Below are 13,534 nucleotides of genomic sequence, written 5' to 3' on the forward strand. Positions count from 1 at the left end.
ATTTAAAAACAAAGCATTTGTGTTTAGTGAGTGTGCCAGATCAGAGGCATTAGGGATGACCAGGGATGTTCTCATTTCCTGTCCTGCTAAGCATTCAAAATGTAACGTGTAAGGAAAATGTATGTAGTAAAAAGTACATCATTTTCTTTAGGAATGTAGTGAAATAAAAGTTGTCAAATATAAATAGTTAAGTACAGATACCACAAAAAACTACTTAAGTAGTACTTTAAAGTATTTTTTACCTAAGTACTTTACACCACTGTCCATTATGAAGCACACTCTCCAAAACCTTTTAAACCACGGCTTCGCCTCAAGTCATTATAAATCCATCAGAAATGGACACATGCATCAACTTGTTTGAGTCTGTTCAACAGAACGCCGAGAAGGCCATTGATGGGAAGATGTCCCCGGCCGATTAGACAGACAAAATGGGGTTTGGACTTGTGGGCAACGTCCTGGAGATGAGAGCCAGACCTGAGGATTGTGTGCGTGATGCTTCCAACCTTAGTGTCATCCCAGGTCACACCCGCTCCTCCACCATTAGGTCGACCGTTAGTTCAACTGAGCAAAGCAACAGATCTAGTTAATCCCAATCTGAGATTATGGAGCCGGCTAATCCCTCTTCATGTTGGCAGTGACGAGGCCTGCCTGCTAATGTTTGAAATGTCAATCTGGTCACAGCACTGAGGCACACAAGACATGGACGCACTACTAAACTGTATGTTCAAAGAAAAGTTTATGTTCATGATGTAACGTACAATAACAATATAATCTATAGAAAATGATGTGTGTTATAATCAGCAACAAGGAAAAATAAGGGGTTGTGATTTTATTTATTTATTGGAAAGTTGAACAAATGACAATAAAAAACATATTCACTATGACAACTATGTCCAGAGGAATGAATGGAATCAGCGATGGACCAATTACAAATGGGTACAGAAGATGAACAGGAAGTGGTGTGGTCCTCAGTGGCCAGGAAGAGATTTATATTCCCCCTTCTAATGCTAATGGTTTATGGATGGTAAACTGATCCTAGACCTGTGCCTGGGGGCAACTTGTAGCCTTTAGCTCCTCAGTAGAGCCAGCTGCTGGAGCAGCTAGTGTAACTGTACAGCTCCTCAGGTTTGAACCACAGCTTGATCTCTCTGTTAGCACTCTCTACGGAGTCACTGCCATGGATGATGTTCCTGAAACAATAAGGAAAGAACCATTATTATTGTTTAATGACATAAGGAAACAGATATTTATCTTTAGGGCCTATGGATAGAGTTTGAAAGTACTGTAGTTGTCAAGGCGATATAAATAGTGTCTGATAGCTGATAACGCAGGAGAGCTTGTTCTGAAGGAAGCGCTGCAGAGAGTGGTCACTAGCTGGCACAGCCACAAAGTCATCAAATCTGATTTTTAAACCTAACCATAACCCCACAGGTCTAGGATCAGTGCCCTTAAAGCTCATCACTAAGCTAAGGACCCTTGGACTAAACACCTCCCTCTGCAACTGGATCCTGGACTTCCTGTCGGGACGCCCCCAGGTGGTAAGGGTAGGTAACAACATCAGCCACACTGATCCTCAAAACTGGAGCCCCTCAGGGGTCCGTGCTCATTCCCCTCCAGCGCTCCCTGTTCACCCATGACTGCATGGCCAGGCACGACTCCAACACCATTATCAAGTTTGCCGACGACACAACAGTGGTAGGCCTGATCACGGACAATGATGAGACAGCCTATAGGGAGGAGGTCAAAGACCTGGCCGGGTGGTGCCAAGATCAACATCCTCTCCCTCAACATGATCAAGACAAAGGAGATGATTGTGGACTACAGGAAAAGGAGGACCCCCATTCTCATCGACAGGGCTGTAGTGGAGCAGGTTGAGAGCTTCAAGTTACTTGGTGTCCACATCACCAACAAACTATCATGGTCCAAACACACCAAGACAGTCGTGAAGAGGGCACGACAACACCTTTACCTCCACAGGAGACTGAAGAGATTTGGCATGGGTCCTCAGACCTTAACTACACTGCTAACCCTAATGCCTAACCTTAACTACACTGCTAACCCTAATGCCTAACCTTAACTACACTGCTAACCCTAATGCCTAACCTTAACTACACTGCTAACCCTAATGCCTAACCTTAACCACACTGCTAACCCTAATGCCGAACCTTAACTACACTGCTAACCACAATGCCTAATCTTACATTAAGACCAAAAAGCACATTTTTGTTTTCATTAATTTTTTACAATATAAACAATTTTGACCTTGCAGCCGGCCTATTTAAGGAGAAATGGCTCAATTCTGCCTCCAGGAGAAGACGCATGACAATAAGCGTCAACCTGCACGGATAACGCCACCGCCCTGCAGCACAAATACTACACCGCCCTGCAGCACAAATACTACACCGCCCTGCAGCACAAATACTACACCGCCCTGCAGCACAAATACTACACCCTCAGAATGGGTACGAATCCTGTCCCAGCTACCACTCTGCATCTCCCTCGCTCTCTCTGTCTAAATAAAAAGTGAAAATACCCCATAAAGTGTGTGTATATATATATATATATAACGAGTATCGCGATACTGGTATGGACCTGGCCCTGATGATAACCCCATTATCCATCATAAGGTTGAGGCTTCATAGAATCGTTACATTATAGGATCATTGTGTTATGTCTCGTACTGCGATTGATTCTCACCTGCCCACTTGGACGCAGTAGTCTCCTCGGATGGTGCCGGGTTTGGAGTCGGCAGGGTTGGTCTCGCCCAGCATCACTCTGCCTGTCTTCACCACATTTAACCCTTCCCACACCTGCCACCACACACAGAGGGATAACACTTGATTAACCCAGTATTCTTTCTGATCTTACATTTCTTTGCACAGCGGTCAAATACATTTCAAAATATAAGTACTAATCTTAACCCTCCTGCTGTGTTCCAGTCGTATTGGACCGATTTACAAGTTCTCTCTGAAAAATGTAGTTCATTTAATCTGATTGTCATAATGTTCCATGACTTTGTCCACACAAGGCATCTGAACACACAAAATACATGTTGATGATTTTCATAACGTTTTTGGTGTTTTATTTAACTTGTGTACACCTGTGGTGTTCCTGGTCAAAAATGACCGGTCATTAGAAATGAATGGGTGAGACTACAATTAGTGTATAAAATTGAGTTCAGGCACATTCATCAGATGGACATACTTCCTCTCCCAGACCCCCCACATGCATGTGTGTTTGAGCACACACACACTCACACCTTCTTGGCTTCCATGGCAACCCCCACGGGAACCTTTCCCCAGTATAATCTTTCCCCCAGGGGAACCTTTCCCCAGTATAATCTTTCCCCCAGGGGAACCTTTCCCCAGTATAATCTTTCCCCCAGGGGAACCTTTCCCCAGTATAATCTTTCCCCCAGGGGAACCTTTCCCCAGTATAATCTTTCCCCCAGGGGAACCACACCTGTTGGCATTCTCACAAACAATCGCAACATTGTTTCAATAACATATAGAACTATTCTCGCAGCTCTGGTATATAAAGCTTTTTTGAGGCCTTGCTCACAATTCATTCTGTGGCGGCACAATGACCAAACAATATACTGTATGTGAGGTTCTTGATCATATCTTTGATCATGACACTGGTGAGGAGGAGAGTCCTTGTTAAACTTTGACACAAAGTAGTCTGTGATAAATAGCACAATATGTTTCATCTGAGTATTTGTTATAGTCAAAATAATCCATACATTATGCTTTTTTAACTCAAAAACTAGTTGTATGAGCTCTGGTCAATGAGGCCTGTAGGCCATAAATAGGAAATAGAAGTTCAAAACTTGTAATGTTCACAAGAACTTAAGTTGATAAAAAGATCTAACACAACATTAGGTGATAATATATGTATTATTATGGATTTATAATCAGCTATAATGAGGAGGTCATTTTGGACCGGGAACACAATTAATTAACATGAAGCGAACACAACAGGAGGGTTAATATGTTGACGCCTGGAGGATCAAAGTTATGATCTGACATCGGTACAGATAGCGAATGTGTTTATGGTGAAATTTATGGTGCAGTTCCCTGTTACAGGTGCTATTAGGAACCACAGTTCCCTGTTACAGGAGGTATTAGGAACCACAGTTCCCTGTTACAGGCGGTATTAGGAACCACAGTTCCCTGTTACAGGAGGTATTAGGAACCACAGTTCCCTGTTACAGGTGCTATTAGGAACCACAGTTCCCTGTTACAGGAGGTATTAGGAACCACAGTTCCCTGTTACAGGTGCTATTAGGAACCACAGTTCCCTGTTACAGGAGGTATTAGGAACCACAGTTCCCTGTTACAGAAGGTATTAGGAACCACAGTTCCCTGTTACAGGAGGTATTAGGAACCACAGTTCCCTGTTACAGGATGTATTAGGAACCACAGTTCCCTGTTACAGGTGCTATTAGGAACCACGGTTCCCTGTTACAGGAGGTATTAGGAACCACAGTTCCCCGTTACAGGAGGTATTAGGAACCACAGTTCCCTGTTACAGGAGGTATTAGGAACCACAGTTCCCTGTTACAGGAGGTATTAGGAACCACAGTTCCCTGCTACAGGAGGTATTAGGAACCACAGTTCCCTGTTACAGGAGGTATTAGGAACCACAGTTTCCTGCTACAGGAGGTATTAGGAACCACAGTTCCCTGTTACAGGAGGTATTAGGAACCACAGTTCCCTGTTACAGGAGGTATTAGGAACCACAGTTCCCTGCTACAGGAGGCATTAGGAACCACAGTTCCCTGCTACAGGAGGTATTAGGAACCACAGTTCCCTGTTACAGGCGGTATTAGGAACCACAGTTCCCTGTTACAGGAGGTATTAGGAACCACAGTTCCCTGTTACAGGAGGTATTAGGAACCACAGTTCCCTGTTACAGGAGGTATTAGGAACCACAGCATTACAATGTGTAGGCTTCTCTGTCTTCTTGTAGGAGAAACTAGATGCTTACATCATGTCAATGAACACAATAAGGAAGATTTGTCTTACCATAGCCACCACTGGGCCTGAGGTCATGTAGCTGACGAGACCAGGGAAGAAAGGTCTGTCCTTCAGGTCGGCATAGTGCTCCTTCAGCAGAGACTCTGGGGCCTGGGTTAGTCAGACACAACACAACAGCCACAACCGTCAATAACCCATCGTAACCATAGGAACACACACAAGGCATATCACGGCAAAATACAGTGGGCTATGTTGAACATCAGTCGTGGAATCGACCAGCGCAAAGGGTTTGGTAAAGCTACAGCCAATATCTGGAGAGCTCCAGTGTACAGAGTGTCCAACACATTAGGAACACCTTCCTAATATTGAGTTGCACCCCCTTTTGCCCTCAAAACTGCCTCAATTCATCGGGGCATGGACTCTACAAGGTATTGAAAGCGTTCCACAGGGATGCTGGCCCATGTTGGCGCCAATGCTTCCCACAGTTGGGTCAAGTTGGCTGGATGTCCTTTGGGTGGTGGTCCATTCTTGATACACATGGAAAACTGTTAAGCATGAATCATCCAGCAGCAATGCAGTTCTTGACACACTTAAACTGGTGTGCCTGGCACCTACTACCATACCCTGTTCAAAGGCACTGAAATATTTTGTCTTGCCCATTCACCCTCTGAATGGCACACATACACAATATATACCTCAATTGTATCAAGGCTTAAAAATCCTTCTTTAACGTGTCTCCTCCCATTCATCTAAACTGATTGAAGTGGATTTAACAAGCAACATCAATAAGGGATAAAGGCTTTCACCTGGAGTCACATGGTCGGTCTGTCATGGAAAGAGTTCTTCATATTTTGTACATTCACAGGAAGTCACCAGAGCTTATAACTAGGAACCAGTTGACTGCATGCGCTTAACCCTGAAATAGCCCACCGTAAACAGAGTGACTATTATGAGTGGGCCCTCCTGATCCCTGGGTTCGGGGGTCACAGGCAGCCTTCCTGGCCACAGACCAACACACAGAGGATCAGGAGACAACACTCAATGCTAATCACACGTGTGGATTAGAACAGTCAGCAAGATCCTCTGTACTGTACTCTACTCTACTCTACCCTACTGTACTCTACCCTACTGTACTCTACCCTACTGTACTCTACCCTACTCTACCCTACTGTACTCTACTGTACTGTACTCTACTGTACTCTACCCTACTGTACTCTACCCTACTGTACTCTACTGTACTCTACCCTACTGTACTCTACCCTACTGTACTCTACCCTACTGTACTCTACCCTACTGTACTCTACTGTACTCTACCCTACTCTACCCTACTGTACTCTACCCTACTGTACTCTACCCTACTGTACTCTACTGTACTCTACCCTACTCTACCCTACTGTACCCTAATGTACTCTACCCTACTGTACCCTAATGTACTCTACTCTACCCTACTGTACTCTACCCTACTGTACTCTACTCTACCCTACTCTACCCTACTGGACTCTACCCTACTGTAGCCTACTGTACCCTACCCTACTGTACTCTACCCTACTGTACCCTAATGTACCCCACTGTACTCTACCCTACTGTACTCTACTGTACTCTACCCTATTGTACCCTACTGTACTCTACCCTACTGTACTCTACCCTACTGTACACTACTCTACTGTACACTACCCTATTGTACTTTACTCTACTCTACTGTACTCTACCCTAGCCTACTGTACTCTACCCTACTGTATCCTACTGTACTCTACCCTACCGTAGCCTACTGTACTCTACCCTACTGTAGCCTACTGTACAGCACCCTACTGTAGCCTGCTGTACAGCACCCTGCTGTAGCCTACTGTACAGCACCCTACTGTACAGCACCCTGCTGTAGCCTACTGTACAGCACCCTACTGTACAGCACCCTACTGTACAGCACCCTACTGTAGCCTACTGTACCCATACTGTACCCATACTGCACTGTACCCTAATGTACAGCACCCTAATGTAGTCTACTGTACCCATAATGCACTGTACCCTACTGTACAGCACCCTACTGTAGCCTACTGTACCCATAATGCACTGTACCCTACTGTACAGCACCCTACTGTAGCCTACTGTACCCATACTGCACTCAGTGGTGGTTGGTGTCGTTTAAGATGAGGCAGGACGACCATTTTTTTTATGAGCAGGGCTTTAATTCTAAATACACCATATTCAATGTAACAATGATAGGTTCAGGCTACTACATGTTACTCAAATGTTCCCTATACCCATCATGAGGTTGCTACAACCTAGCCTATGAATGAAAGTTTACAACGTAGGTGCACTCAGGTAGAGAGAAATTGGAGTAATCAAGGTGACAGACAGTGACACATTCAATACCGCCTTGCACACTCTTGCCTGCTGATCTAGGGTGTAATCATTAGTCCAACAGTTTTAAATAAGAGAGTATATAATGGACAGATTCAGGTATGTTTATCCAAGTGGAGGCTGCTGAGGGGAGGACAGCTCATAATAATGTCTAGAATGGAGTCAATGGAACGGTATCAACCATGTGAAAACCAGGTTTTTGATACCATTTCATTTACTCCATTCCAGCCATTATTATGAGCCGTCCTCCCCTCACCAGCCTCCACTGGTTGATCCCCGTTTCGTTATGTTTGCTTCCGCTTGAGAAAGTTTTTCAACAGAATCAGTGGAATGAATACAGTCAGTTACACCAGCGACCCCGGTGGCAATAAATGAATTAAACCAAAAGCTTACCTTGGAAGAGTTCCAGTGTTGGATAGCCATAAGCCAGCTAGCTAACATAGCATCCCTCTCTGTTTGAGCCAGGTGTTTGAGTAGGCTAAACTAGCTAGCTGCATTCGCTAGTTAAGTGAAAGAAAAATACAACGAAATATCTCTCTCTCGCTTCTCCTTCATTTTTGTTCAAAACTGTTCAACTATTTTCTTTCTCTCTCTTTGAGTCAGCTACTTAACACATTTTATGTACTGCAGTGCTAGCTAGCTGTAGCTTATGCTTTCAGTACTAGATTAATTCTCTGATCCTTTGACTGGGTGAACAACATGTCAGTTCATGCTGCAAGAGCTCAGATAGGTTGGAGGACATCCTCCGGAAGTTGTCATAATTACTGTGTAAGTCTATGGAAGGGGGAGAGAACCATGAGCCTCCTAGGCTTTGTATTGAAGTCAATGTACCCAGAGGAGGATGGAAGCTAGCTGTCCTCCGGCTACACCATGGTGCTTCCCTACAGAGTGCTGTTGAAGCTACTGTAGACCTTTATTGCAAAACAGTGTGTTTGAATCAATTATCTGGTGACGTGAATATATTTTCTATAGTTACTCTAATGTACAAATGTACCCGACTTTACCCTAATGTACTCTACTGTATGTCCAATCATTGTGTATTGGCACAAGTTCTTGCTTAGTTGGTATTTTATTAGGATCCCCATTAGCTGTTGCAAAAGCAGTAGCTACTCTTCCTGGGGTCCACACAAAACATGACATAATACAGAACATCAACAGAAAAGAACAGCACTACAAATATATATTTTTAAAGGCAAACGTAGCCTACGTATCAATGCATACACACAAACTATAGTTGACTTTTGTCATGGTTCAAGATACGTGTTTTTTTTAAAGAATATCTGTCAGATAGCTGATTTACATAATGGACAGGCCTGCCATTCAGTCCTAATTATTGGTTAATAATGTCCTGAAAGTGAAAAGGATTATATGGCTTACATTTGAAATAAAATAAAAGAGATTACAGTAAGTAGAATAACGTACCTGGATGAGTTTCATCCCCACCATTTTGAAGCCCTTTAGCTCAAATCTCTTGATGATATCTCCGACAAGCCTCCTCTGAACTCCATCTGGCTTGACGGCAATGAAAGTCCGCTCCTCGTTTGACATGGCGCTATAAGGATAGAAGAACGTTACAGTAGAAAGAGATAGAGGTACACAGTGATGAGGAGAGAGAGAATAGAGAGAGAGGGGGGGTGGGGTTAAGAGAGAAAGAGGGGGTAGAGGAGAGAGAGAGAGAGAGAGACAGAGAGAGTAAATAAACAAGCAAATTCCACTGAATATCAGTGCAGACAACGTTACTTACGTGCATTTGGCACATTGGGTTTTGAGTCGCGGTGCCGAGGCACTGACCCCCATCACGGGACAATCTCATGAATACAGACACTGTGCACACCGGACTCCCATTGCAAGGTAACACCTCTAACTTTGCATTTGAGGTCCATTGCAAGGTAACTGTCATGCTCTGTAAGGTCTTTGACTCGCTGCCAGAAGGTAATCTTCCATAATCACCTGCATCAAAATCAAGTTTGCGCATGACCAGAAGTGTGCCGCTCAGTATCCTCAGTCCTCTTCACGTTTAAATAGCTACCTACTGGCTACGCCAAGAAGTAGCCACACTGTAATGGGAAAAAACCATTGATGTGCCCTTCAGCAAGGCACTTAACCCTAATTTGCTCCAGTGTTGCTGTAGTTCTATTACTGACCTTGTAAAACAACACATTTCACTGCACCTATACAGTGTAAATGACAATAAAATAAAATAATTTATACAGTCATTTGGGGTTTTATCAACATAAAAACACTGTGAAACATTTTACTGCATCATACTGTAAATGATGGTGCATTTTGGGAAAATGTTGTGGGTGGGGAAAGAATTGCTGAATTTCAAATGGTACTGTAATTCCACCCCACAGAATACAGTAGTGTACCGTATTTTTGGACAGCCCAAAACCTTTTGACCACTAGTGGGTGCAATGTATTGTTTTGAGGTGTGCCTTGTAAGAGGCTACATTTGTGCCAGCAGTTAGTGAGAATACGCTACCAATTTATCCCCTGTTGTTATAGTGCCTCATCAATTTAGGGGACAGATTGGAGTGTCAGTCTTAAACTTTACTGGTTGAGCATTTTGCCATGTCCTTTTGGTCTGTTTTGCTCTGTAGTTGCTACCAGTTTGGAAGCCTTGGTTAAGGCTTATACAAGTGCAAGTGACATAAAATACCAAATATGAATTGATATTGTAATGAAACAGCAGGGGTGTATGATATGATGTAATGTGTAAACACATTACTTAGGATTGGTGCAAGCAGGTTGGATGCTAAGTAATTAAAGTAAAATGCTGTGAAACATAAACTCTTCCCCTCAATGAATTTCCTTCCTTTATCCATTAATTAATTACAACTAGCTTTATTTTTTTGTAAACAATAGTTAAATAGTTATTTCTTAGGTATTGTATAGTGTGCCATTGCACAGTATTTGCTTTGTTACTGTTTTTAGATTAGGGTAGATGTAATGCAATATGAAATACGGTAACTTACTTGCCACTGAGCTGCCTGTAAATTACTGTCAAATTCACTCCCTCCCCTTTACAGTGCAAGCCTATACAAGTGAGTGAACTGGAGTGCCAGAATATGCTATCCCTCACCTCGTCCCACCATCGCTAACACCCAACGTGGTGCCACGAACCAGGAAGAGCAAGTATGCTACATTCTGCGCACTCGCTTTATGACCTCAATATACACTACTGTAATCGGTATTAGAGCTCAATTAATGTTAAACACTTGTATAACACAACACAATGTAACATGTTTGCAAAATCCTACAAATGGAAGTTGCAACTCGTTCAAATGAGCGCAAGAGTCTTTTGACTAACGTATTTGTAGTTATGTGTCCGATCCCAGTAAGACTATGGCGTCGGCTAATGAGATCCTAATAAATCAAAGCATCAATACAACCTGATTCGTTCCAACACATTGTCTTACAACATTGAACAAATACAATGTCATAAAAACACCAATGTATTCATATATTCTGTAGGATAATATCCCGAATGGCACCTATGTGCGTCTCCAGGTAAAACTGTGGAAAATCATTCCCAAATTCATTCCCGCTAGATGACATATCGCCATTCGAGAGGGAAAAGGGTGTCTATAAGAGCTACAACTAGCCTACGACATGTTTACCGCGATATTAAACGATTATATACACCGAATAGAAACTAATTAGGTCTGAAATATACCAGTTGAAGATATGGCATTTATTTTTAAGTTAAACTGGTCGCAAGAGGTAGCATATAGACTATGAAATAGTTTTACTATACCTTGATGACTGAGCCCCTCTTAGCGACGGACAGTGAGCTATGCGGGTTACTTCCGCTAATGCTGTGCTTTCAGTAATCCAAGGCAGATTGTACGAGTGTTTCTTGCTTTTATACATGGAGGCGGGGACTGCCATACTGGTTCAACGAAATACATTAGTTATAACGAATAAATATTTGTTTATCCGTGTTGTACTATCTCCCTCTTTATGTGGGTCGTAACAACCTAATGGGTATGGGGAGTATTGAGATTATATGAACATTATTGAAACAAGTAGCCTACTTTTAGGTGCGCAGTCTAAAAATGGTGACAACTGTGGCATGCTACTGTGAAGGATGGTTTTGTTCTCTTTTTAACAAAAATGTATGCCTTATAGAAATAGGACATGTTAATCACAAAACATAGCGTGACTGCAGAAAAACTGTTGTTAATCTAGGGTGTCGACTGTGCAAACCACAAGGTTGAGACAAGATGGAAAAATGCTGAATAACAAGAAAACAGGAACTGAGGAATGTGTAGGGAAAATGCTGAATAACAAGAAAACAGGAACTGAGGAATGTGTAGGGAAAATGCTGAATAACAAGAAGACAGGAACTGAGGAATGTGTAGGAAAAATGCTGAATAACAAGAAAACAGGAACCGAGGAATGTGTAGAAACCGACAACTCAGGTCAATCTTCACAAACACCATTCCGGACATCTGAATGCTGAGTGCTGTGGGGCTGGGACCAGTCTGGGCACCACCGATAGGCTAGCAAGTTTAAACCACGCTAAGCCTCTACTGTGACAGGCCAACTCTAAAGTTTGAACTACCTCTGTCACAGTATAAAATAAGATGTCTGTACTATTTCAGTCAGTTCTCTGCTTTACCCTGCGTGGTGTTACAGTGAACCCGTATATACGAAAATTGCATTTACCATTTATCGCTTATGTTAAATAAAAATACTTAAAGTATATTCGGTGACTCAGAATCACATTTTATCCTGATACCAGATTCGATTGACGCAACCCTTTACACTACACGCTAAAAACAAATGCTTCTCTACTATAGTGGCTTGTAAATATAGCATAATCCTTTTTGGTGCTTTATGGAACCCTTTTTTTCAAGGTTCTATGAATAACCATGCTCAAATGGAACCTGTATGGTGCTATAAAGAACCCTTTCCTAAAGTTCTATAAATACCCATTAAAAAAAGCTTCCTTAGCACCAAAAAAGGGTTCCACTATTGTTAAACCCCATTTTTTTTGCGCTATATAGAACCCTTTTAAAGTTTTTTTTATAGAACCTTTATGGAGAATGGTTCTATAAAGAACCTTTCTAAATCTCAAAGGTTCTTTGTAGAAACATACATAGTTTTTATTCTGGTTTAGTAGCCATATGTTGTTAAAATTCCATAGGTTTTATTGTGTTATATTAACTAGTTAAATCAGGTGTGCAAGCTCTGAAACAGCTGGGTCCCTGAGGAGACAACTGAGAACTACTGACTTATTCAGCAGTTCTCAATTAGCACAAGGTCATACATGAGTCTTTCACAAGACACTATCACTGGCTGTAGTCATACATAATTATTAATAGCATAACACAACAGATTAGATAAACTGGAATAACACTCTCATTTACGGTTGCACAAAAAGAGCTGTGAACAAACTTTGACCCAAAATATTCAAATGAGTCGCCGCCCCTACATTTTAAGTCTAAATGGGATCCTTGGGGCCTTATCCCATTGAAGTTAAAATGTAATATGTTTAAGGTATGGGTTAATGTTAGGATTGGGTAAGGGTTATGGTTAAGGTTAGGGGAAGGATAGGGTTAGGGTTTAGGGTAGGGACATCCCAATGATCCCGGATAGCACTAACCTTTTAATTATCACTAAAAGAAGAAATAACCATTGAAGGGCTCAAAGGGTTCTTTGAGTCAGTATGGTTCCACATAGAACCATCACCCTTCCCAATAACCTTCGAGGAACCCTAATTGTTTGTGTGTCTCGTGCGAGCCATGGTGCATTTTGGCACCACTACCAGTAAAGGCCCCCTGATGTTGATATCTAATTCATTAATTAATTTAACAGGCTAAATGTTTGACTCAATCTTTATAATGTTTTTACAATAGATTACACAGGTCAACATACGGACTTGAGTCAAACATAATTGGGTGAAAATGTTGCATTAAATTAAAATGAATGTAAAAATGAACTCTCAGTCAAGGAAAATAGGTAGTCTACAGACAGTAAGACTATGTGTACAAGGCAGACTTGTATTGACCTATGGGCTGTCCCCATAGGAGAACCCTTTGAAGAAACCCTTTTTGGTTCCAGGTAGAACCCTTTTGAGTTCCATTTAGAACCCTTTACACAGAAGGTTCTATGTCGAACCAAAATCAGTTCTACCTGGAACCAAAAAGGGTTCTACCCGGAACAAAAAGGGTTATCCTATGGGGACAGCC

The 13,534-nt window shown here is 42.3% G+C and overlaps 1 protein-coding gene across 1 annotated transcript; it reads right to left on the reverse strand.

Annotated features, from left to right (window-relative positions):
• Positions 1 to 821: 821 nt before the first annotated feature.
• Positions 822 to 11,442, reverse strand: LOC139570041 (nucleoside diphosphate kinase A-like). Its single transcript, XM_071391491.1, has 5 exons — positions 11,095 to 11,442; positions 8,760 to 8,889; positions 5,028 to 5,129; positions 2,698 to 2,810; positions 822 to 1,190 (listed from the first exon to the last, which is right to left on the reverse strand). Exons 1-5 carry the CDS (start codon positions 11,226 to 11,228, stop codon positions 1,076 to 1,078), a joined length of 594 nt encoding a protein of 197 aa, XP_071247592.1. The 5' UTR covers positions 11,229 to 11,442; the 3' UTR covers positions 822 to 1,075.
• Positions 11,443 to 13,534: the final 2,092 nt, after the last annotated feature.

Source organism: Salvelinus alpinus, chromosome 3, assembly GCF_045679555.1.
Source record: "Salvelinus alpinus chromosome 3, SLU_Salpinus.1, whole genome shotgun sequence".
NCBI classification, from domain to species: Eukaryota; Metazoa; Chordata; class Actinopteri; order Salmoniformes; family Salmonidae; genus Salvelinus; species Salvelinus alpinus.

Coding starts and splice junctions, on each gene's coding strand:
- LOC139570041 (XM_071391491.1), bottom strand. CDS start 11,228: ATGGCAGTCCCCGCCTCCATGTATAAAAGCAAGAAACACTCGTACAAT. Junction 5,130..8,759: donor TGGGGATGAAACTCATCCAG/GTACGTTATTCT, acceptor TGACTAACCCAG/GCCCCAGAGTCTCTGCTGAA. Junction 2,811..5,027: donor CAGGCCCAGTGGTGGCTATG/GTAAGACAAATC, acceptor GTGTGGTGGCAG/GTGTGGGAAGGGTTAAATGT.